Source organism: Microchirus variegatus (assembly GCF_963457635.1).
Source record: "Microchirus variegatus genome assembly, chromosome: 16".
Classification (NCBI taxonomy): Eukaryota; Metazoa; Chordata; class Actinopteri; order Pleuronectiformes; family Soleidae; genus Microchirus; species Microchirus variegatus.
This window is the reverse complement of record NC_139817.1, coordinates 10,924,258-10,947,196: the sequence shown is the minus strand read 5'-3', so window position 1 is coordinate 10,947,196 and position 22,939 is coordinate 10,924,258. Positions and strand designations below refer to the sequence as shown.

Here is a 22,939-nt window from a genome sequence, read left to right as displayed (position 1 = left end):
TTTAAATAATATCATGAGTTGAAGGAAATTATAAATGATATACTTGTGCTACTGCAGGTCTTGTGTCCTGTAGAGCTCTCGTCGTCATCCTTCGGTACGTGAAAGCACAGTTGATTGGAGTTTAATCAGTGGCTTTCTGATTAAAGATCAAATTCTCATCACATCCATGCAGAAATGGAAAGAAAAACACCCTCCATCACCGATAATTGAAATTCACTTATTATGCATCTGTGGGTGTGTTCACCAAGGTGTGATAGGTGCTTGTGCTGTTTGTTTACAGTTGGTTGATTGCAACGTAAAAATGCTGGAGAGTGAATGTGAGACCGTAGTGTTTTTTGTTTTGTTTTTAAATCAAATTAACCTGCAACAAACCCTTTACAGTAGTTGTAGTTAATTAATGTGGCAGCGCGGTGTTTGTGTCGTATGAAGCAGCATTTCTGTGGCATGAATTTCACTTATCAAATGAGGGAGTGTAATTTTTTTGGTCACATTATTGGGTTCAAGGACAAGCTCTCGTTTGGCATGCACACAACAGGTCTATAACTACATGTGAGGCGAAGACTTACTTTCGAGCTCTATTGCATTGTGTGGACACAAACAGGAAAAAAAGGAAACATGAAGTAGACAAATGAATTATTACAACATCAGGTAAACATGTTCAGATGGCAAAAAAACCTGCTTGCTAAAGTCTGGCTGCTGTAACCCTCATCTCTACACTGCCACCTCTCCTCCAACAATTCTGCTTTACTCATGTCTTCTTGCAAACCGGTGTGTTATCTCTGCATTTTGGACCGTTTCCTGTAGCTGCAGCTTAGCTCGCACTCCAAGTCTAATCCCCCTTTCTCCTCACTAGTGCCTGTTATCAGTAATACAGTCCAACAGTCCTCCTTAACATCTGTGAACACTCACCAATGAAGACAGTGCCTCACAGCGTCTATGGTCCCGTTTAATGCCTCTTAACACCTCACATACTTCAGTGTAAGTGATGCTGACATGAGTTTTCCATGCTGCCTTCTTGACCAGTGGAAGCGGGTCAGACGTAATCTGATTTGATGTTTTTTTGATATCACCTCGTGGCACATCAAGGGCAGCTGTTTAGAGACTCCACTTTCAGGAGGTGCGCAAAGTAAGGCAACTTCCTATTATTATAATATCATTTTTCTAGGGCATCCTGCACACAGGCTACAGGAAATGTGAAGCACACAGAATCCTTATAAAACAACAACCCACTCGCCAGGATCATATGTTGCCATTGTACATTTCTGCAAACCACAGATACATGAAGTGAAGTTTATTTCTATAGATGCGCATATCAGTGTGATTAGTGTATTAACCGCTTGTGTTTTTAGGAAGCAACAAATCATACATTTCTTTATTTAATTAACTATATTGTGCTGCGAATATGTGATGTTTATTTCACTTTCATGGAGTGACATTGCTTTGAGTAGGCAAATGATCATGGTATTGCGATTACAGCTCTAAAATGTCACCTTCAGCAATCATACCATGGGGAACAATTGACTGACTGACTGCTTGCACCAAAACAGAGAGAGAGAGAGAGTGGTTGTATAATTCAACGCTGCACACAACTAGAGTGATTCCTACAGTGTGTGGAAGTGATGACTGACGAGCTGTTAAAGACAGGCATGGTGTGACAAAAAATTGTGATTTGTGATGTGATTTTGATTCCTCACAATATACTTTGAGACCGGTTACTTACTGGCCAATGCCTAAACAGCTTTACGCACAAAAAGCTCACAAAAATGTCACAACATCCTCACCAGGAAAACAATTTGTCCTTAGGTGCAACATCACCACCAACACCTGCTTTTCCTCAGTGACAGTTTAGCCTCAAAAATGTCATCATGATGATATGATACGACAACAATGTGGAGTTTGCCATTTTGCCAACGTTTCACATTCAAGCATTTATTTCTACCGACTCGCTGAACTTCAGAAACGCGTCGTCTGTGCAATGTGGAGTTGTCACACAAATGTAACATTACCCATGGTTTGCAGAAAAGTATAATAGTTAAGTTAATTTTTCCGGGAAGACACATTTGTGACAGGAGAATGTTGAGTATCTGTCCTTGCACACAGAACAGGATGATATTTCCCCCCCAAAACCTGGTCCTTTAGAGCATTCCATTATTAGGCTGTCCTCAAACTGGAGGTGGACATGAGACATTGTCCCCACAGCTACAAATTGCCTGAATATGGCAACAAGGACATAATGATTCGACAAAGCAACCTTGAAAAAAATGCTTCATGGTTAAACAAATTTGGATGTGGGTTGCAGCAGCAGACGATTTGTGTTTCTCCACCTTTGTTATTTAAACTCTTAACTGTCCATACAACATAAATGTATGTTCAAAGGATTCATGAGCAAATCAAAGTTGTACACAGGAGACCACAACAATCCGTATACATACATAAAACCACAAAACCAAACAACGCACAAAAAAAGGGGGGAGGGGGGGGGGGAAGTTTACTAAAGCATAAAGCTGCATTATAACAAAGTCACTGTACTTTCATGGACAAATTAATGCAGGGAAACACGCCACAAGAATAGATGTGCATGTAAGCACTGTAGGTTGAAGGAAAAACAAGTGTGAGGTGAGGCTGAAATCAATAGTGGTTGGAGTTAGGTAGCACTTTAAGTCATCCTGAGGGACCAGCTAAAAGACGAGCTGACAGGTAAGTGTCTGACCAACGGCTAGAGAAGTAGAAACCCACATGTATCAGCCCTGAGGTCAGTCTGACATCTGACTCACAGCAAAAGAGACACGCAAGAGCCATTCTGACAGCAAAAGGTGGAAAAGAGAGAAAGAGAGAGAGCGATCAATATCATACTGATGTGAATTCTGTAAATTCAGCTAGATAAAATTATAGTTTTTTCCCTTAGGAATATAAATTAGGCTGTTGAAAGACCAACTGTTTCCAAAGTAACCATGTTTCCCAAAGCAGTTTTGCAGAGATGATGTATAAGTATTAAGTAGGGCTGTATTACTTCAGTATAGTAAAACCTCTCGACTAAAAAATAGTTTCTTGTTTTCTGCTCATGAAGAAGTTTAACGTTTACTAAGGCGGTACAATCCCTCACATCACCCTTCCCTTCCAAGTGTGTTGGAGAAACTATGTAGCCTTCAGTTAAAAACCAAAAGGATGTTCAGTTTCTTTGTCCACTGAGGGCTTTTGTGAAAACATGGTGGACCAAAATGGTGGCCTCTGCAGAGCTGACCTGGCTCCTGACATAAATATAAAAGGCTTATTCGTAGGATATGAAAAACTACAATTCATAAAATCAGACTATTGTACACACACACAAAAAAAAACTTTACTACAGTAAAAAAAATGATGACAACAATCTCTTGTAACAGTGATTAATATTTCAATGAATTCATTCCTTATACCATTCTTTATGATGCTGAATATAGAGGCCAACTCTTTACCCCAACTGCAAATGTAAAGTTAGTCAAGTAAGACATGATGATGATGTACAAGATCCTTCAACAGTATAAGCACGTTTTTGCTACAGGTGTCAAACAATTCAGAGTTCAGGTTTGTGTTACATCGCTGCAGAATCGTACACAAAACACTGCGTGATGAGGCGGTGTTATGAAACCAACATGAGCGGCAAGGCCGGGGGTTAGCGGTCGGGTACCTACTGGTGAATGGCTTGGAGAAATTTCCTCTGATGCTTCCTGACTTTGGCGTGGTCCATCTTCCTCACCAGTTTAGTGTTCTTGTAAATGAGCCACGTCTCCCTGAGAACGTTCGCAGCTGTGTTTTTCACCTGTGGTGACAAAACAATTAGTCGCGTTTTACAAGAGCACAGATGCGTGAAATATCTGTGGAAAATCGAATGCCTTCACTTACTCTTTTTGTTAGCTGGGTGTCCATCATAAAATTGTGGACATGTTTTTCAGCTTTGGTTAATTCCAGTTTCTTTGCGACCACAGCTACGACCAAAGCCGTGCAGCCAGCACCCTGCAAAACAACACGACTTTTAACTTTGGTCCAAAAATATGAGCTGTTTATTTCTTAATTTAGAAATGGAATATTTATTATACAGTTGCTATCTTATGTTTTTGAAATAGCTAAATAGGTGGTTATGGCTACGTGGTACATTTGGTGGTTTAAAAGATGTGATACTCGTTGTGCTAAGGTTGTAGCTTGACTAAGCTATTTATTTGGACTACTGTCTACACAGTAAACAAGCACAAGTTGATTTACTGATTTATTGTACTACGCTAGGTGGCGATACACCCCCTTTTAGCTTGTTAGTATCAGATAGATGGAAACTTTATTTGTCTCACACCAAGGGGTGACAGAAATGGCGGTTTCCAGTTTAGCTGAAGGCACGCTGAGTAGGGTTGCCAACTTCCTGATAAGAAAACAAGGGACGTGTTGTACACTACCGTTTATACATTGCACCCCATTTTTTGTTGGATAGTAATGGATGACCGACAGATCCAGAGGGCCTGATAGCAGGAGGCGCATTTTATTTCCCCCCTTTTTCTGTCACGGTTTTGCACTGACTTGATAACCAAAAAATAAGGAACAAAGTGTTCCTTATCTGTTCAATATGGAACATGTCTTTTATCTCGCAAATAAGGAGCAAATTCTCATTTTACGGAACCGTTGGCAACCCTCATGTCGAGTCTACCCTCCATGAACTTTAAAATATAAAATTCTTAAAGCTGAGAGTGCAGATAACCTGTCTCCTTGTCAGTCCAAAACAGTTTTTGTCGTTGTTGTCTTTTTGTTTTATTTGTGGGTTTCAGCGGGGGAAAGGAATGGTGGCGCATTGCTAATAGCACCCAGGATAGCTAAAGCTAAAGCTAGCTGAATCATGTCTGACTGACACGATTCAAATATTCACATTATGAATACACATTATCTGTGTGAGTTTGTCAGACTTTAATAAATTCTGACATGTTACCAAGCATTTCCCAGGTCTGGTCTTAGTCAAACTAAGAATAAGATATAAGATATTAGTATTGGACAAAAAGTTGTTTAAAAAACATTTTTCAGCTATTTTTTAACAAATTAAAAAAATGTACTTAAATTAATTGTTAACCACACAACCTTTGCTTACTCCATTTTGTTTTGTTTTTCAGTGCTTTTACAGAAAAAAAAAGTCAGTGTATCTCACCATGATGCCAGTCAGGAGGCAGACCCCTTTCCCACAGTATGTGTTCGGAACGATATCTCCATATCCAATGGTAAGAAACGTGATTGAGATCAACCACATGGCTCCTAGAAAGTTGCTGGTTATGTCCTGGTTGTCATGGTACCTGTAATACATAATAAATACAGTATGTTCACAATCATCCGTGTGTCTGCAGAAACCTAAACTCAAGCTTCTCCTACAGGACCCACTTTTATTTGTTACCAATAAGATAAAACTAAATATTGCAGGACTGTTCTTACAGCATGTGTAACTCTTTCTAGCTTGAAGTTCAGATGCAGAACGAGCTTAAAGTGTGCGTACACTATCTATTTTTATGCCTTATCTATGTTTAATGCTTGTAGCACAGCGTGAGAAACTGATCCTAGGCACCTCTCGCAGGCTCGCACAGTCCATGCAGCAATGATCCACAGCGAGATGGTGAAGACCAGCAGCACGGTGCCGGGACAGATGGTCATGAGGGTCTTCATCACAAAGCGTGTGTTAAAGTTAATTTTGTTGAGTGCTCCAATGCTGCGGGAGGAGGCGTCCGTGAAGAGCTTGCTGTGCAGCAGCATCACACGAGCGATGAGGTACAGCCGCAGGAACATGGGTATAGACAGGATGATGTCCACGTCTGCATCTGTCTTTGATGGCACATAGGAGTATGCCAGGCGTGCGGTCCAGGTGAAGGTGTAGTTCCCTGGGATGGGGTGGATTGCGCACACCAGGATCTCCAGGCAGATGAAGAAGATGCGCTCATATGTCATGGCTATCCTCCAGTCATCAGCTGCGTTGTCCACCATAAATAACTGCAAGGAAAGGGCACAGTGAAGCTGATGGAGGGTAAAAGCTAGCTCACATTTTCATCATGGTGACACGGCAGGCTATAGGAAATCATTAAACCCATTACACAATAAGTCACAAACAGCCCAGAGTCATTGAATTACGTCCCTCTGTCACCGCTGTCATTTCCCCCTATTTATGAAAAGCTAAGAGGGAAAATAAATAAATATCAAGCCTTTGATTTTTAGAAAAAAAGACCATATTAATTTATTCAGGTGAGAAAGAATTCTTCAATTTTCTTTTTCATATTAATGAAATTGATGGAAAAATAATAGCAGTGTGAGAAGTTCATAAAAAATTGAGCAATTGAGAATTGTTAGGTAAATTGATAATGAAAATAATTGGTTCCATGACTACTCAAAATATAAAAAAATTTATGTTCAAAATGTCTTTATAATTACTGGTAAGAATGAATGGCATACATAAAAAAAAAAAAAAAAAAAACTAAATAGGAGAGCTCATTATTTTGATAATTGATCAATCTCTTGTTTATTTTATCGATCGTTTAGTTTGATCTCAAAAAATGTTTCTAAAGGCCTTTTTTTGGTCCATAAACCAACATTATTCATTTTTAATGTCCCAGAAAATGTTCACATTTAAGAAGCTGTAAGATCAATTCTCAAACCAATTAATCGATTATTTAAATAGTTGGCGAATCATTTATGAATCGTGTAATAGTTGCAGGCCCTTTTTTTCCCTGCATAAAAAAACAGTAAGTGCTGTGTTAGTGGCACGCAGAAGCTTTTTCATCCTCCTCAAAGTGAGATGAGAACATCTGCTGCCTCCACATTAGCATTAGGCTGTGATCACCTGGCCACCCTGACCAGAAGGTAGGCCATTTCACTGGGGACCTCAGCAGAGTGGGTGGATTTCAACAGCCCCTCATCACTCTTCTCCACCCCGCCCTCTGTCATTGTACTGTAGTTTCCTCGCATGCATCGCCACTCCTGCTGCTGCTGTTCCCCTCCCTCCTCCTTCATCACTTTTCCATCCAATCTACAGTTATCTCCGCTCAGAGGATTCACTGCTGAGTGTATTCACCCCGAACTAACAGCTGAGCCCGTGTCTGCCGTCGCCGGGCCTCCTCGCGGCGGTCGTGGCCGCAGATCTACTTCCTCAATCTCGCTCCTCACATTTTTATTGATATTTACCGGGGGCCAGTTGCAGATGCTATTATAGCTTTTCCTACATTTGTCAAAAAATTCCCTTTTCCTGACATCATCCCACACTGATTTCCCTCTGCAGCTGCTCCTGTTCTCTGCACTCAATCACCTGAAGGTCCTCTGCCTGTATACCGGCCATCACAACTGGCAGGAGATATTTCTTATGATGTTGCTGTCAGCAAATTCAAGTGAGGTTTCCCTGAGGGCTGTGTGTGTGTGTGTGTGTGTGTGTGTGGGTGTGGGTGTGGGTGTGTGTTGCAAAAGCTGGAGCCTTTATAAATAAGAGTAAAGAAAAGCTGCACGTTTGACACAAAACCTCCCTCAGCAATAGATTAAATGGTAATTCTTGACATTACTGTTAAGCATTTAATTGGTAATGCTATGGTCATATAGGGATGTAATAGTTTTATCTTGAAACTAAAGATTGTGTTTTGAAAACAAAGAATGAAGAGTTCAATGGACATTTAAAGGACTGTACAAAAATTGCATTAAATTGCATTTTCTTGTTGAAGAAAAAGGGTCTTAAGAACAATATTTTAATTATTAATGGCCAAGAAGAGCATTTTGTCAAAGGCAGAGAACAAATATTGACTTTTCTGGTTTCTAGAATATGTCATACTTGACAGACAGTAAATGTAGGTTTTAATAGTTAGTTGGTAGAGATTAAACCTTATCTCTTTAAGATATCCCAGGACTTCCCTTCCCTTTATTCTTTGTCATGACAAAACTACGGTAGATGTATCATAAAGAGTGAACCAACAATATAATGCAGTTTCTGCACAGCACAGCCCGTTTTACTAATAGATGAAGCAAAAATAATATTAAAGACGTGAAGGCCCTCAACCCTCACCTACCCTTTCACTTATTCAGTAACTGTGGCAATAACCGTTGTTGGTGTTGTTTGTTTGAAGAGAGCTGTGGGAACGCTTGAAGTGCGGCACCATTGGTTTACCATTTATCTCATATCCTTGGATATTGTTATTGAACTCTGAACTTGTGATTTGGGACTGTAAAAATGATTGTGTGATATTGAACGTAACGGGAAAAAGTTTCAGGAGGGATTTTCCACTGCTCACAAAACCAGGCTGCTCAGCAGTTTGACTCCCCCCCCCCCACCCCTGTTCTGCTGGTGAATACACACACAAACTCCCTGAGTCAGGTCTGATAGTTTTGCTTGATGGAACCCGTTTTTTAGATAAAGGAGACAAATAACGTTACATTGTTTCTGTTCATGGAGCCCAAACAGAGGCAAAGTAATAGGGATGGGAATCAGTATCGGTCCGATATTGGTCAAAATCACTGGATCGGATATCGGACAGATAAAAATGTGCAATCTGATACAATCCAAAAATCATATATATCGCATGCTTCACTGTAAAAATGAATTATGTGTTTGAAATGACTCGGCATAAATGTGTCGTTAACAGCTTCATAGGTTCATAAATGGTCTAAAATTACTGTATTGGACTTATATCGGTATTGGTAGATACTCGGGTTTGTGATATTGGTATCGGACACAAAAATGTGATATCGTCCCATCTCTAATCAAGTTACGCACTGCAGCTTTAAGGTGACTTTGGGTTGAAGAGGTTTCCGAGTTAAAAGCAAAGTCCAAAACCCTGTTTCTTTTAAACTTCCTAACCGTCTGAGTTTGAAATAAGTAGATTGATCAGCCAAGCAGTTTAGCACTTTTATATCTGTGAGAAATAAAATTCCCGGCACACATCACGACCCTACATTATGCCAGCCAGTCTCCATTTAGTTTAATTTGAAAATTCTCATTATACCAGTAAAAAACTATCCCAGTCCTGGAGGGCTAATGGGATCTGTGACCCAGATTGTAAATTTAGCCCTGATATGTTGCATAAAAAGGAATAATCGTATTTCTCACGTTGAAGAAGGGGGGGAAAAAAAAGCTCCTACACGTTGAAGTCAAGGACACAGAAAGAAAAATCAATAAAACCGCCGCACAGCCACTTTCCCGACAGACATACATGAACTCTCCATTTACTTTAAAGTCACCGTGACGCCACAGCCTCACTTTAACTTCTCTAGGACCCACAGCAGCAGACGCTGCACACTCATTACAGCTTCCGAGTCAATTATGTGCCCAACAGCTACTGTACAAGAAGTATCAGCTCTCAACAAGCTGGCACACCACTACATAAACACAGCACATGTCCCTGAACAAACGGCGCGGCTGCCCCCACAAAGCCTCTGCAGCTCATTTATATTTATTTAAAAGCCACAATCAGTTTCCCGCAGACATGCGCGCACACAAAAAAAACATGGATTAAAATTTCAGAGGCAGTTGTTCATATCAAATGAGCCACACCGAGCTCCCCTTTAACAAACTGACATCTGTCAGAGAAGTGTGTAACTCTAACCACAGTGCGTCTTGTTCAGCCTTCCAGGCGAGTGTAATGTAGACACACGGAAACGCAAGCTGTGACTCGCTCTCTTACTTACAGAATTAGGCCTCTGAATGCGGCTTAATCTATTGTTTGCACGGCGACACAAGCTGCGTTTTACCTTACATTTTAAAACGACAAAACTCGCCCCCGTCAAAAGCAGTTACAAAGTTTGTTACCTCAAAACAATGTAATTAAACATTTAAATGCCCGTTGCATAAGGAACGCCTACTTGCTCGGTAAAAGCAATTATAGTAATGGATGACCTGAAATACAACACTCGAGGGCCCTTTACCTTCGGGCGCATCGAATATTCCATGCTAGCTGCAGAAGCAGCAGTTATGACAAGAGAGGTGGAGGAAATTATGTCTCTGGTGGAAAAACATTAAACGTGTGTGGTTTACACCATGTCAGAGTGTGCGGCGGACGAAAACACAGAGGGGCAGGGAATTAAAACAGACAGCTGATGAGCCAGGAAACTTTTAAATTAGTTACAGGAGGCTGACGAATAATTTACACGGCGCAAAGTAAAGGGATTTTCAAGCCGGACTGAATTAATGACAACATGTCTGCGAGGGCTGTGAGCAACTTGGAAGTCAGCAGTCTGTCGCCTACTTGTAATCTGACTGCCATAATAATCTGTGACTAATATCCCCCAAAATTCTTCTGTGACCATTTAAAAAAAATAAAATGCTGGTAATTTAATAAACTTCACTGCTCTCACAATTTGGCACGATTGCGATCATTGTGTTTGATTTGATTCGATTCGATGCGGTGCACGCTTGCGACTGCTTTTTCATCAGTCAATATGAACTTAAAATTAAAAATAAAAATATATATATGGATATTCCGTCACCCACAGAAAACAAAATAAAATGCTTCTGCAGTGGAGCAGCAGCTTTTTTGTTTTGTTTTTTTTACAACGTAATCGATTATGTGCCGTCACTGTGTCAACGCCGAATCATCCATGTCCACAATGCATTTTCAACAGTTTAGTTTAGTTCAGGGACACCCTTTATTTGAGGAAAAATACTAAATAAAATAATCATTTGATTCCCAACTCATCACCTGGATCTTCCAAAACACTATATTAATAAATATCAGTGCTGTAATATAACAAAGTACTAGTTATTTACCTTTCTAGTAACTTTTACTCCACTACATTTCCTCCAACTGTCTTTGTTAGTCGTGACTACCAAATAAAATCAGAAGAAGAAGAGTTGGTAATGGTCTGTATCGATCCTCACTCCTCACTCTTTTAATACTTTTACTTCTAAAACATTTCAGATCAGAAAATTACTTTTGATACTCAAGTACAGTAAATGTCACATACTTTAGGACTTTTACTTAAGTAATATTATAAAAAGGTGACTTCAACTTCTACCAAAGTTATTTTCTGGTAAAGGTATCCCCTTAACAACCACTGAGGGGTTTCCAAATCATCTGTTAAATGTACGCAAAGCTCCATCAACAAAGAGAAACGGCAGTTTCAAGTATAGGGACGCGCCGATACCGATACTGATACCAGTATCTGGTGTCGAAGCTGCCCTCATGCGCTCGTATTTGAGTCATAAAACTGCTGCGATACTGCTGTACCCGAGTGAGTTGAGCAGGTGTGCGGCGATAAGCGGACGCTGAGTGTCAGCAGAGTGAAAAAAGTAGCTCCTTTAACACAAGTCATTTGATAAAACATCCAAAGAGAACCAAAGGACTTGCCACTGAATATAAAGTATTATTCATTTAAATGTAATGCAAGTCGATCTGCTCCTGTTCTTGTGCTCACCTAAAAATGTGGTGTTCCATTACAAGCAGTGGGATCGTATGTAAATATGGAAGTAAAAGCTGAAATACTCAAAATAAAACAAAAGAATTCTTCCAATACTTAAAGTGAGGCAAATACAATTTGTTTTCAATTATTATTTTTTGCTGTAATGGTATTAAATACTCAGTATTGGCAAGTACAGAAATGTAAGTAATTGTTTACTTACTTAGTTTACTAAGGTGTCATATCTATGATCAATGTGATAGAAAAGTGAGTGTAAACGGAGCTGTCACATGCTGCTAATTTGCATCACTTTATGGGCCATTACTTTAAAAATTTGTACAGTATTTTCTGCAACTTTTGAGAAATGTCCCCTAGATTCCTGTCCTATACCCGGAGCACAGGGAGGAGGTGACCGGCCCGAGAAGAGTCAGCGATTCAGCAGAGTGAGTCAACTTGATAAATGCGCAGCATGAAATTCTTTTACAACGTTTAATAGCAAATTCTAACAGAGCTGTAAATATTCCGCCCCCACTGCAACAGTGGAATTTACATTTTAAAAAGTTCCAACAGCAGTCCTGAGCGTTGTTTCCTCAGACGTGAATGCCCTTGTTCAGTCCAATGAAAAAAAAAAAAAACCACCGAAGTGGATAAGACCCCAAAAATATACTGGAGATAAAACAAATTCAAACGCATCTGTTAGCTCCAGATAAAGTTCAAGAAATAACAGTGCATTATTTTGCCATTCAAGTTATTATTGTTTATGGCCCCTTTGCTGTGGTTTATCAGACATCATTTATTTTGTGGATATACACAGATCAGGGCAGGCTTATGTGACTTTGCACTGAACTTAAGAGTTTAAATCAGGTCTCCAAACTTTTTTGGTTTGTCAGAACTATGAGGAGCTATTTATTTATTTATTTATTTATTTATTCATTGTGATTTTAATGTTCTTTTCGTGGCCTTTAATGCAAATGAAAGTGTGTTAATTATAATGTCCTTGTATCTGTTCAACTTTTGTTTCATCTCAAATCTGTGACTTAGAGCTGTTAGAGCTGCAGCTAACGATTATATTCATAATCAATTAATTAAAAAAAAAATATAAAAAATCTTTGAAACCGGAAAATATTTACACGTAACAAGCTAAAATAATCAGAATTCTTGTTTTAATAATGAAAAATCTACCAAACTATCAAAATATTTGACGATTCATTTAGTATAATCAGTTAATAATCGCTTTTAACCATTAAAGTAGAAGAACTGCCCAAAAAGTACCCACTTTCTGCAAACTCTATCTTTTTTTGTCTTCTTATGTGTTGTTGAGTCAAAGTTATGATTAAATTTATAATGCATGTAGCGGTAATTGTGCATAAGTCACAAAATGGATTTTATTTTCGTTCATAAATCCAAAAGACAAGTACTTTTTTGCTCAGGTGGGTTTTTATAGTTGGTGAAAATGAAGAAAAAATTCTTCAGATTGTCTATAGGTTGTGTATAAGTCACTCTAAGTCGTATAGCCTCTGTAAGGGATAAAAAAGCAGCCTTAATGCTCTGTGTTGTAAGGATTAAAAGAGTCGACTCATCAAACTGAGCAAAAGAGCTCAACAATAATTTGCTAAATGAGGACAAATCTTGTACATGAGTTTTTTTAATGAATTTTTTTTATGCAGTCTAATCACTAAGAGTGCCCAGTATTCGCTCATCATGGGAAAGTTACAACCACGTCTGCGAGGAGCTCACCTGCGACGCTCGCTGGGTTGGTTACTGGTTTCACTGAGCTCAATATAACTAATGGAGTCCAGCTCAATATTTAATCTGTGTAATGTGGAGATGGGAGCATATATCTTGTCACTGACAATGAAATCACTCAATCTCATTAGTGAAATAGGTTGAGAGGGTCGACGCAATTAGACGTTAATGCAATGCTTTATTTATGGTATCAAAGTGAGCCACTAAGAGGCCACTTTGCTGAGTAAATCTGAGGCCGTTGCAGATTCCCCTTTGCTTTTGTTTCTGAAATGAAGTTTCACTTCGCCTGGGAAAAAAAAAAAAACAGTATACAAAGTAAAAAAAAAAACATCTCAAAGCCAAAGCATAAATCTTTCTTTTGACTTTGGCTGCGGCCAAGTAACACAGAGCAATCCCCTAAAATGATCTGTATGTTTGCAGAGCGCAGTTTCCTCATAAATAATCTCCATGATATCTCAGCTCTTTGGGGAGGCGGAGTGTCTTTGTCCTTGAAAGGCTGAGCGTGTAGTGAAAACGCTGAGGTCACCAGCCAGTGGTGGTTATCTGACTCCAATCTGGAGGCTCAGGTAGAGGACAGATTTCACTGTGAGAAATGCAGAGCATCTCCTGCTGTTACTCCATATCTCTGACACAAACACGCCGCCACCACCACCACCACCACCACCCAGGGGTGCACTTACTAGCACGACCCAGCTCGGCTTTGGCAGCGTTCCCCGGGAATGCTTTGCAGTGATGTGTTGTTATTCTATCTTTTCGGCAAGATTGTAAAATGTAATGCCGCGCAAATGTGAAAACATCAGCGCTCGGGTTTTATTTGTATCACACAAAGGTGGAGAACAGCCCTCAGGGCATTTCACATTAGGCTTTTTAAGAAATCTCAGCAGAACTGTCAACACAAGGTATCACAACACGGCGATAGCCCCGGACACAAACGGCCCTCGGCGAGAGATCCTCTGATGTGAGGAGGAGAGAAAAAACTTTTAAAATGTCAGTTTCAGAAAGATGTGAAGTCATCAACCGCTGCAGCAGTGAGAGCTGATAGGTGCTCGCAGCCCACTGCTGGAATCAGACATTGGCAATGACAAATCAAAGTCAGGAGCGAGTTCACACTCTCACCTCTTCATTTCCACTCAGGCTGTACAGCAAGTTGCTGCCAAAACAGCAAACTCAACTAAAAAAAAAACAACTAAAAATTCCTCGGGCAAATCGCCAGCTGTCATTGAAGACATTACCGGGACTAAATCAGCTTCCTCCACACATAAAAGCCATGATCTTCAGCTTTCCTGAACAGGAAGTAAAACCGACATTTATGCGTCATAATTGCAGATATCAAATGATGACAAAATCTCTGGACATTTGGGGAAAAACACGGACACGCCGTCTTATCTCGGCTCTGTAGGTTCAGCTCGCCGCAGCACAAAAGATGCAACAACGCGCAACAATAACAAATGACCGCTGGTGTCCACCTGTCTGTGTTGACCTTTAGAGTCGTCAGTCTCTCTGCAGAGAGAAACACCCCCACAGAAAAAAAAATGAGAATACTGTCCATACTGGACTTGACAAGTGAATCAGTTTTAAGGGGCTGGGAGTGGTGGGAATAATATTGTGCCTCAACAATACGTCCGACAGGCATCTGTGAGTACACATGGATGTGCATACATAATCTATCTCTCTGCAGGAGCCCGGTTTCCACACGGAAAAGTGCACTTAATTCCGAAAGTGCCTTAAAAAAACTGACTCGAATACTGGAGACTTTGCAGTTTATCCTGAATAACAACAACAGAGGACGGACTGTTAAAATTATACTCGGTGCAGTTCAGGCCACAATATATGAAATATGGAGTAACAACAATAGAAGCTTGGAAAAAAAAGAAAATTCTGTGAAGAGGCTGAGTTGAGCCTTAACTGTGATCTGTGTGCAAAGTCATCCTGAAGTCCTGAAGTCAACAGAAAATGGCACAGTCAAAACTGAACAGATCAAATCTAACATAATAGACTAAACTCAGCTCCTCCGGCATTTCATTTCTGCCACTCTCAATTAAACCATTGACAGAAGTAGTTGGAATCACTGGAGTCGTGATCCAAATATTTCCATCCTCACTCTGATGTTTCATAGGTGGGTTTGACACAGAAGTAATAACCATAATATACACTTGTATACAAATTTGCTTGGACCTGGTGGACGAGGAAGAAATCGCAAAATCCCACTTCAAACTTCAGCAGTTTATGAAAGCTTGGGCCATATCCACACGGAAAAACGGAATTAAAAAAAACAAACAATAAAAAAGGTAAACAATCTTTTTCTTTGTCGTTTTGAAAATGTTTCTGGCATTGTTCCAGGAAATGTCTTCATCCACACAATCCCCCTAACCCCCCACCAACTTAAAATGCTGTAGTGCATATTCCAGGCCTGTAAGTGGCGCTGTTACACTGCACCAAAAAGTTAAGAAGAAAAAAGAAAGAAGACGTGATACACAGAAATTGAGCCACGAGGAACCAAGCCAAAGGGAAAAAAGGCCACTTTAAAAAAAGTAAAATAAAAGTTATCATAAGTCAAACAGACCAAACAACAGCGTTGACAAATGAGTGACTATATTTAGCCACTTTACAGATCCACAGCAACTTTCTATCGTGACTTTCTGGCATAAAACGAACTACTTTCCGAGAAGGAAATGACCAGATCTGCCGCACGAGTGAGCTTCATTTTCCCAACTCTGGGACCTCTGGGAATACAGTTTCAGGTCTCCCAAAATGTAAAACAAAAAACTATGCATATTGTCCTACATTCGTTTCCATGTGGACGGGCCCTTAGACCAGTCTGTGTGGCAACAACCACCTGACATGTTGGTGGTGAATGTGACATCATTCATGTTCTTCACCTTTCTTCACCGATCTGAGGCTGAGTTTTAACTAAAGCGAGTCATTTTGACCGTGTCTACGCGCCTACATGCATTTAGTTGCTGCCATGTGATTGGCTGATTAGTTAATTGTGTTATTAACAGTTGAGCATGTGTACCTAAAGAAGTGGACATATGACAGAGTGACATCACAAAACCAGTGGACATCCATCCATCCATTATCTACCGCTTTATCCTCCACCTGAGGGTCGCGGGGGGTGCTGTGCCCATCTCAGCTGACATTGGACAGTTCGCCAGTCCATCACAGGTCCACATATAGAGACAAACAACCATTCACTCACACTCTCACACCTACGGTCAATTTAGAGTGCCTAATTTACCTAATCCCCATATTGCATGTTTTTGGACTGTGGGAGGAAGCCAGAGAACCCAGAGAGAAAAGCACCAGTGGACATAAACGTGTAAATATGCTGCATTCGCCTGAACATCATATCAACACATAACACGTCCATGACCTGTTAACTGTTTTCTAAAAGTCCTGGATCTTTTTCTACACAGTTTCCTCCTGAGTCTCGAGTTCCTCTTGAACTCAGCAGTAAACAGAGTGAGTCAAAAAAGCTGCTTTGGTTCTGGCTGTAACTAGGTCTTTGTATCCAGCTGAAGGTGACCCTCAGGTTTTTTTTTTGGTTTTTTTTTACTCCCAAAGAAAACTCTTCTCCTCCTGGTGTTTAAAGTAAACAAATGCAAACTCACAGTGTCTGTTTTCATGGTCTGTTTTTCTTTGTGCCCGACTAAAGATGCCGTATAGAACACCAGCGGGATTGACACCAGCGGGATTGACAGCTGGAAGCATCCGACAGGAGCCTAATCGGAGGAGACATCGCTGAACTTTGGAAAACATCAACATGGTGCACGGCCAAGATGGGATTCTGGTGGCTTCAAAACTTACTTTTCGGATTCTCATGGGTGACACACACACACACACACACACACACACACACACACACACACACACACACACGGTTTCCATGACTTCAGAGGACATTGCATTGACTTACATTGATTTCCTGGAGACTTACTCTAACCTTAACCATAATTTCTACTGGCCTAATCCTAACCGTAACCTCAACCTAACCTTAAAACATGTCTTCATCTTAAAATTTACGTTACGGGAACTTGCTTTTTGTCCCCCATAAGGAAGACAAGTCCCCATAATGTGACTGTGTAAACAGATTTACGTCCTCACAACATTAGTAATACCTGTACGCAGACACACACACACACACACACTCTTGATTGTGCCCTGATATTGCTGCTCAGTTTTACATTTTTGCACCTTTATTTCACGATGCTTTAACTTCACTATACAAAGATTTATGCTTCTATTTCTTTTTTTACTTGTCGAATAATTTGAGTTTGAGGCTTTCAATGTGATGTGCATTCAGCACAAGTTTTATTTTATTCTACAAAACAAAACATAGATGGATTAAGTGAAGAAAAACAATCAGCAGGTTAATTCACAATGGAAATAATTGTTTTAAGACGACCGGTCTTGGTGTCACAGAGTTTAAAAGACACATTTTTCATTAACAAACATCTAATTAATGAAATAATTATCCACTATTTTGCTATTTCTCTAGGGTTTTTGATGAGTTTATTGATTAAAATGGGACATTTGCTGTCACAGTGGGATCTGGACCTGCGACCCTGTCGCGTACAAACGTGGGAATTTTAAGTTTCGGTGAGTTAAAAAATTTCAGCCGCGTTTCACCTCTGCATCAACCCGTCACTGTGTGGTCTTTAGATTTAATCACGTCTTCATTTCAAAGTCAACTCACAACTTCACTTTACATCAAATCAAATGTTTGTTTTTTTCTCAGTTTGTCACAGAGCCTGAGTTCAGCAGCAGATGCTGAAACAGAAACTGTGAGGCAAACACACATCACTGCAGCACCTGTGTGTGTGTGTGTGAGGTCATTAGGCAGATCGGTGTAGAGGTGTGTGTGTGTGTGTGTGTGTGTGTGTGTGTGTGCGTGCATGAATGTGTTTGTGTGTAAGTCTATATGTCACTCTGTAAGAACCAAGCAATGACAGATTAGCAACACCAGGCAAAAAAAGCCCCAGAGGCAGAGAGGGAAGGAAGGAAGGAATGGAGCTGCTGCTGCTGCTGTGATGGAAGTTGAAATATAAATACTGTGAACTAGTTTTAAATAGTTTTCAGGAGCCAGTTTCCAAAAAAACTGCCTGATAGTTTGTCCCAAATGACTTGATTAGAAGAAGACAGACCGTTATAATCAACTTTAGGGAGAGGCAGTCCGTCGTGAGTGGACCGCGGTGACGTGACGATGCTTTCTGATCCGTTTAAGTATTCGGACTTCCAAGCTGAATAAAGTATATCAGTGACCGTGTTTAGAGGGGATATGCGGCGGAAAGTGCATCGCAGTTATCTACTCTACGGCAAACAATTGCCTTAATAACATTTTCTAGGTCAGCAAAGGAGGAAATGACTTCATTGTGCAGACGGAGAGACACACACACACACAGAGAGAGAGCTATCAAGGGTGAAAAATGTTTTGGATATTAATGTGACTGCCAAACAGAGCAGAGTCGGGATTATAGCGGTTTGAACAGCTTTCCCAGAAGAGTAAATCTGCAGCTACTAAAGGACGGGGAAAAGAAAAGCCCGTTTCAGAGCCGAGATTAGCTTTTCACCTGCGCTGAATGAAATAATGCGACTTCACGGCCGCTTTTTAATGTTTGAAACGGACTACTCCAGCTTTGGGGATCATCGATCGTCTTATTATATAAGATTATATAGTTTATATGGACCAAAGGTGAGTGTGTGGCTTTTACATAGAACTAAAATGTCCATCACATTCAAACTACATGTAAAGTCTCTCAGATCCACACGGTCGGTATAGCTGTTTTTCTATCTTGTGTTTCTTGGCAATGTAACCGGGCTGCACACAGGAAGTGATTTGTTTTACAAGACAGAAAAACATTGCGCTAGTAAAGCGAGCGGAGCCACTGCAGCCAGATCAGAGTGTGACTGAATAGAAAAGTTTCACGGGTGAATCCTACTGCTCTTGTTCCCACCTTCCACTGCAGCACTGTAGGTGTTTACACACAAACGCTCCCTCTGTCAGGTCTGATAGTTTTGCTTGACAGAGACTTTTTACAAATAACGTACAGAACGTCACATCATTTCTGTTCGAGAAGCTCAAACAGAGGCAGAATAAAAACATCAACTGTGACAAAAATCAGCAAAAGTTACACACTGTAGCTTTAAACTTTAAACCTGACGTACTGTCGACAGTTAAAGTGTCACGGGGATGAAACCTGTAGTGCGACGACAAATTCACCTCTGCAACACACGAGTCGCGGGCAAATCGTTGCGTTGTTAAGCGTCAAGGAAAGTTTGTAGACGCGGGAGGCGAAAAAAGCTCAGTTTATGAGCTGAATAATTTACACGGGATTAGACTAAGAGGTGCAGAGGCGGAGGGGAGGGGAAGGAAGAACGAACACGATACTCTCGTGCAAACATACAGCAAGTTTCGACTTTATAAACAGGCGGCGGCGGGTGCTGTCTGCAGGGGGAAATGAAAACACATTTGTCATGCACAGGAATATGGTAATGGTGTCCGTGCAATTCTATCATTCCCTCCATAAAGAAAGGTTTACAATGAGACGTCTGAAGGGGGCCACGCGTTTTACTGTGGGGCCGTTTCACTGACGGATCCTCTCCTGGGATTTATGAATACACCCAGGCTGATGAATATACTGTAACTAATGCAATGTATCCTGCTTTTCAAAAAGGCTGATATGCATCTTGAATCTAATAAAGTAAAGAAATCAGCTCATAGAATTTAGCTAAAGGCCTTCTTTTTTTTTTTTTAAAGAAGGAACAATCCATCTCAGAAAGTCTATTAACATGATTGGGCTGATTTAATAAAAGAAAAGACAAGGGGAAATCGAAGGAAACACAAGTTTTATGGCCACATATGTTCAACCCTCTGCGGAAGGTGGTGCAATTATTGCTGAGGCTGTTTAACAGAGACACAAATGCTGAAGTGAAGAAAGAACTTGAAGAGTTGCTTCAATTCCTCGGACGCTAACGGAGTCATAAAAACCGAACAAGAGCTGGAACATTTCAGGCCAAACTGGCAATCTGTATTCCTTTACACTGAACACGGTGACGGCTTTCAATTCATTCTTTTTCCAATTGATCAGGTTTAGGGCTGATTATTTTCCATAATGGCTGGTTATCGTTTGGTCTGTTAAATGTTGAAAAATGTGGCTCAAACCTGGAAATGACGATGTTTTAATGATTTCTTTATCATATGGAGCAAAGAAAGTAGAAAATAGAACCTGAAAAACCCTTCAACCGATTAGTCAGTGATCAAAATAGTTGACGATTCATTTAGTAATCGAGTAATTGTAATTCTTTTACAGTGTACATGGTGACAGCTTCGATTCATCTGGCCAAATTTTTGTCCTTTGGTTATCGTTTGGTCCATAAAATGTTGAAAAATGTGGATCAAAACTGAAAATGACGATGTTTTAATGATTTCTTTGTCATATGGCGCAAAGGAAGTAGGAAATATTCAAAATTTAAGAAGCTGAAGAACCTGAAAAAACATTAAGTAGTCGATTAATCGAGTAATTGTGACGACTTTCGATTAATTTGACCAACTTTTTTTCCCCTCAATTGATCAGGTTTAGTGCTGATTATTATCGTTTGGTCTGTTGAGTGTCAGAAAATATTGAAAAATAATCTCTCAAACCTGGAAATGATGATGTTTTAATGATTCCTTTGTCGAACTGAGCAAAGAAACCGGAAATATTCACATTTAAGAAGCTGAAGCACCTGAAAAACCCTCAAACCTATAGTTGACGATTCATTAATCGAGTCATTTTTTTTCCAATTGACCAGGTTTAGGGCTGATTATTCCCAGAAAATGTTGGAAAATGCGATCTCAAGTATGTTCTTTTGTCCACAAACCAAAAATGATTCAGTTTTAATGATTTATTTGTGATGTGGAGCAAAGAAAGTAGAACATATCCACATTTAAGGAGCTGAAGAACCTGATTATTAGAACCTGAGATTAGTCACTTATCAAAATAGTTTACGATTCATTTAGTAATCGATTAATCGAGTAATTCTTTCAGCCCTAATTAGATCGATTGTCATTTGTGCTCCTCAGTTATGTAAATGTGATGTCATATAGAGACAGATGAAGGGGAGAAAAAAAACCAAGCAAACAAAGATAAGTGTTTCAACGTTACCTGTATCTCTCTGGCGTGGTATATGATGATCAGCCCCAGGAGAATGATTGTAGAAAGGCTTATCAGGCATTTTAGAGCTAATGAATACAGGGACTCCTGGAAAAGAGCAACAACACTAAAGCCAACAGAAAAAAACAACACACAAACACACACATATAACATCACATCACATCACACTCTACACAGCTGCATGGAAAAACCAGCTGCTGTCACTAACATCTGCAGAGGAAAAAAAAACAAAACACATAGAAGTAGGTGATTTTTTTTAACCTCTTGCCACAAATGCTGACATTGCATCTTGTAATTCACTCACTGAGCAGTGGGCTCAGTTTGGCCTACACACACACACACACACACACACACACACGCACACACACACGCACACACACACTTCAGACTTTCATCAACACTTTTAAGTGTGAAGTTTATTTCACATCCACTCACTACCATGTAGTGTCACTAAAATCAACTCAAAAACCACGCAGCGCATGAGGGAGAAAATACGCACCTTTCCATATGCTCCCCACGAGAGTTCAGTCTCTATAACCATAACAACGATCCCAAACATCCCAAAGATTAAAGCATAGTCGCTGAGCCGCTTCCTCTTCTCAAACAAGGCCCTCCGATGCCCGAGCTTCTCCCCAATGTTCTGGTTCTTCTTTTTACCCGATTTGCCGCCACCACCTCCTCCTCCTCCTCCGCCGCCGCCGCCGCCGCTGTGGCCGCAGCCCCCTGCTCCGTCCCCCGATGCGTAAGGCATCAGGCTGCTGGAATTGTTCTCCGGCTTGGACGCTAGAGTGTCCGACGCATCTGCGGCGGAGATGGGCTGCAAAGGCTGGGACTCGGAATCAAACTCGTGTATGTTTCTGCGGGACGCGCTCAAGTTGCTCAGCGGCCGCATGACGCCGCCGTTGTATCTGCAGCTGCTCATGGCTATTTCATTGTAGGAGTTACTGTCTTTGTGCAGGCTGCTGCTGCCCAGGCTGCTGCTGCCCCGCTGCTGCTGCTGCTGCTGCTGAGGGTGAGGATGATGATGATGATGAGGAGGTGGTGGTGGTGGTGGTGGAGGAGGAGGAGGAGGAGGATGATGTCTGGATGAACTACCATGACTAGAAGGTGTGAACTCGCAGACGCTGTAGCGGCAACCCTGCCTCGAAGACGTTTCCGAAGGTGTCCTCAAAGTTCCCACAGTGGTTGGCGACGTCCCGCGGAAAACGAGGCTTTTCCTCGCGTCACAGGTGCAATAGTCGCAGGTGCAGCACTGGTCGTGCCGCTGCTGCCTCTGCTGCTGCTGCTGATACTGCTGCTGCTGCTGCTGCTGCTGTTGTTGTTGGCCGAGCCGATCGTCTCTCCTGCAATAGTGCTGCTGCTGGTACTTACTGTGCTGGAGCTGCTGCTGCTGCTGCTGAGGGAAGAAATCGTTGTGCAGCTGCAAAGAGGTTTCCATGTCAGTGCTGCCGTTTAAAGCAGCAGCAGCAGCAGGGAACCACGGAGCCGCCGCATGCACAGACCCATTTCGGCTCCGGTAGAGTGTGCAGTAGAGAGGAGCCTCCGATTGGGCAGAGGAGACCAAAACAACTGGCGCGACGTCATGGTCATGAACCGTGGGATGTGAAGCCCAGCCTCACCTCAAACTCGACAAGACACACACTACACACACCAGAAACAAGAGTTGACAAGGAACACACACA

At 41.0% G+C, this 22,939-nt stretch overlaps 1 protein-coding gene across 1 annotated transcript in view; it reads right to left on the bottom strand.

Moving 5' to 3' along the window:
* Positions 1 to 22,939, bottom strand: part of kcnn2 (potassium calcium-activated channel subfamily N member 2) — a gene marked incomplete at its 3' end in the record, with an annotated part of 29,451 nt that extends 6,512 nt beyond the window's left edge. The window contains exons 1-6 of the mRNA XM_083903078.1: positions 21,757 to 22,939; positions 21,249 to 21,344; positions 5,567 to 5,985; positions 5,159 to 5,300; positions 3,880 to 3,990; positions 3,669 to 3,796 (exon numbers count right to left, since the gene is read on the bottom strand). Coding sequence (XP_083759204.1) covers positions 3,669 to 3,796; positions 3,880 to 3,990; positions 5,159 to 5,300; positions 5,567 to 5,985; positions 21,249 to 21,344; positions 21,757 to 22,695 — 1,835 coding nt within the window. The 5' untranslated portion in view covers positions 22,696 to 22,939. The remainder of the gene's footprint in view (positions 1 to 3,668; positions 3,797 to 3,879; positions 3,991 to 5,158; positions 5,301 to 5,566; positions 5,986 to 21,248; positions 21,345 to 21,756) is intronic.